General features: G+C 60.3%; 1 protein-coding gene across 1 annotated transcript in view; it reads left to right on the plus strand.

The window, feature by feature from the left end:
* Nucleotides 1-5: 5 nt before the first annotated feature.
* The window catches only part of LOC104545171 (secreted frizzled-related protein 1-like), a gene marked incomplete at both ends in the record, with an annotated part of 4967 nt that continues 1666 nt past the window's right edge, over nucleotides 6-3306 (plus strand). The window contains one exon of the mRNA XM_010190233.1: nucleotides 6-390. Coding sequence (XP_010188535.1) covers nucleotides 6-390 — 385 coding nt within the window. The remainder of the gene's footprint in view (nucleotides 391-3306) is intronic.

Raw genomic sequence — 3306 nt, forward strand, 5'->3', positions numbered from 1 at the left:
ACGACTACGTCAGCTACCAGTCCGACCTGGGCCCCTACCCCGGCGGGCGCTTCTACGCCAAGCCCCACCAGTGCGTGGCCATCCCCGCCGACCTGCGGCTGTGCCACAGCGTGGGCTATGACAAGATGGTGCTGCCCAACCTGCTCGACCATGAGACCATGGCCGAGGTGAAGCACCAGGCCAGCAGCTGGGTGCCGCTGCTCAACAAGAACTGCCACATGGGCACCCAGGTCTTCCTCTGCTCCCTCTTTGCGCCCGTCTGCCTGGACCGGCCGGTCTACCCCTGCCGCTGGCTCTGTGAGGCCGTGCGCAAGTGCGACCAGTTTCCCCAGGACGATGTCTGCATCGCCATGACGGCCCCCAACGCCACCGAGGTCTCCAAGCCCAAAGGTAAGATGTGACCGTCACTGTGGCTCTGCTCCTGGAGCTTTTCTCTGAGCCAGTGTGGCCGGCGTTAGCCCAGGAGGGGCTGTGTGGCTGAAGGAGGTCAGGAGCAGCTCACCTGAACTCTGCCTGTCGGCTGCGGTGCTCCCCAGCCTCTGAGCGGGTGCTCCCGTCCCAAGGAGGGCAGGGCCCCCTGCCAGTTCCTCACCTCTATCCCGGAGCTGAGTCTGGGAGCAGATGGTGCCAGGGCATGGAGTCTGTGGCTGCGCTGATCCCCACACAGGCACTGGGGCCGCTGATGGACCAGGGCTGCCACCCTCCCTCCCCGGTACCGCACCACCCTGGCAGCAATTTCTGCGCTGAGCCTGGCTTTGGTTCTTGGCAGCAATTGGACATGTGGACCCCGCAGCAGAAAGCGCTGCCCGACTGAGGTGAATGGTGACAGCAGCCCTGGCAGGGCTACCCCGCATGCCCAGCAGTCCTGGGGAAAATTTCCAGTGGAAATCCATCCCTGCTGTCCCGAGTGGGCTGCGTGCGGGCGAGGGGGCAAGGGATTGATCAGGAAATGACTGGGGGACGGGGATGTGGTTCTTGTTCATTTCCATTTCGTGCAGCAGGTCTGTTTGGTGCCAGACTGGCTTTTTTTGTGCAAGTTGCAATGAGTCTGGCTTGTTGCTGAAAACTTTTGAAATAAATAGGTATCTTTGTGTCGCTTCGGCATTCGGCATGGAGCGCTTAGGGAGGCTGGCAGGAGGGATGTCTGCAGAGGGAGAAGGCAGAGGGCTATGGAAGAGTGCAACGCTTCCCTGCGTCTGGAGGTTCATGGAAAGGGACGGGCGCTCCCGAATTCATGGGGATAGCACAGGCTCTCAGGAGGAGCTCGGGGATGGGGGAGCCACACGCAGGGCTGAGCCGTTGCCGTGGCATTGGTGCTGTGTCCAGGTCTGGTCCGGAGGGCAGGTCACCCTTTGCAGTTACCTTTACAGACAAAGGCTTTGTGTCCCGCTTGGCTGGGAGCCCTCGCCCAGGGCAGCTCATCCTGCACATCCCAGCAGGACTCATCCTTCAGGGAGGCTGCGGGCAGGGAGGGAGCACGTCCTGCAGCAGAGCGGTGACACCCGGGGTGTCCCCAGCAGCCAGTGCAGGGGAAACGAGGGCGATGGCTTGAGCGGGACGGGGCAGCTGCTCGGGCAGGGTGGGAGGACGCCGGAGCTCGACGCCCGCCGGTGCCGTGCGGGGAAACTCGGTGGTGGCATCCAGGGACAGACGGGTGGAAAGCCTGGACCCACGCCAGGGATGAGTCTTGGCTGCTCTCGCTCCCAGGGACGCAGCCTCTCCCCGTGCGGAGCCCACGGCAGCACAGGCTGGCTGCGGCTTGTGCTCACCCATGCAATTGCTGGAGGAAGCTCTTTGTTTTCCAGGAAGGCTCTAAAATCACCGTCCTGTGTGAACATAGACCCTTGGTCAAGACCGCGGCCGTGTCCCGGGTTGCGGGTACAAAGGTTGCTTTGATTCCCCGGAGACTTGCAGCCAAGCGTGCTCCTGGTCTGAGCTGCTGCTGCAGAGCTGCCCCTTCCCCAGCCTGAAATGAGACCGGGCTGTTCGCAGGTCATTCATTTGGAGATGTTACTGGCCCAAGGGAGCAGCATCTGCTAATTTTTCCTGTGTGTGGTGTATCAGTTAACTCCTGATCACCTCAGCACTGTCCTGACAGCAGCACTGGGGGGACATTGCCGCTGTCTCCTGGTGCCCATCAGTGCAGAGTTTGGGCACCGTGTCCTTCGCAGCCGTCGCTAAAGTGACTTTGTTAGAAGGAACTGCACCAGCTCGAGTCTGAGTCCTTTGTGGAGCTATTGCTGGTCCTGTTTGGCGTGCAGAGGGGCCTCATTCTGCACAAGCTTTGGGTGCATTGACTTTTTCTTCTGGTGAAATACAGATTGGAGCTGGGCGAGTATTGCAGGGAAGTATTGCAGCCACTCAGACAAACCACTGTCAGCTAAATGGCTTTGCAAAACTTATGTCCCAAGCACTTTTAAATGAGCAATTTGTTCGCAAGGATGTTTACAGAAAGTAAGTCTTTAAGATTATTGTGCCAATGTGAACTCTCTTCTGCATTCAGTGGAAAAGTGTAAGCAGGCGTCTGCAAATCCCCCGGGTTTTTGAAAGTGTTTCAGGAGAAACCCTGGCCCGTGCTGCAGCTGAGCCCCAGCGGCTCTGGCGGCGCTGGGCTGAGCTCCTGTGCCCGTCATTGGGCTGGGGCGCTGCTCTGCGAGGGGACAAGCAGCGTTTATTGCTGCAAAACCTCCAAGGTGCGGTGACCGGTGCCCCCTGTGATCGGCAGGGCTGGACCTGCTGCCCTGCAGTGCCCGGGGGTGACGGCCGTCGTTCAGCCCCCGTCCCCATGCCGGGTCCTTCCTCTGCTGCAGTTTGTGTGCGCTGTCGTGAGCAGCGGCTCCTGGAGCCCCTTCGGGGTGTGCATCCTGAGGGTTCAGTGAGGGTGAGAACCCAGCGGCGTCCCCCCTTTTCTCTGGGCACTAATAAGAACGAGCCCTTTCAGTATTTTTCCCCATTAACACCTCGAAATTGGAATTTATTTCTGCCTCTCAAAGAGCTGACCTGCTGAATTCCTTTCTCCTTAAGCACGAGGCGGTAAAGCCTCCAGGCCCACAGGATGCATCGGGGGAGCTGCAGATTAATATAGCATTACACATTCCTTCTCCTGCCCCTGCAGCGGCTGGGGCTGCATGCAGCCAGGCGTTAGAAAACGGTCAGCAGAGAAAAGCGAGCTGGGAGCGGGCTGGGGCTGCGCTGGGAGCAGCGCGAGGACCTGAGCTGGGGCCGGGCCTCGTGTTGGCTCCTTCCCGTTGGCCTGGGGTGGTCCCCAGCACCACAGACAGACCACCGGGGCTGCCCCCCTGCTGC

This window comes from Mesitornis unicolor, unplaced genomic scaffold, assembly GCF_000695765.1.
Source record: "Mesitornis unicolor isolate BGI_N332 unplaced genomic scaffold, ASM69576v1 scaffold38608, whole genome shotgun sequence".
NCBI classification, from domain to species: Eukaryota; Metazoa; Chordata; class Aves; order Mesitornithiformes; family Mesitornithidae; genus Mesitornis; species Mesitornis unicolor.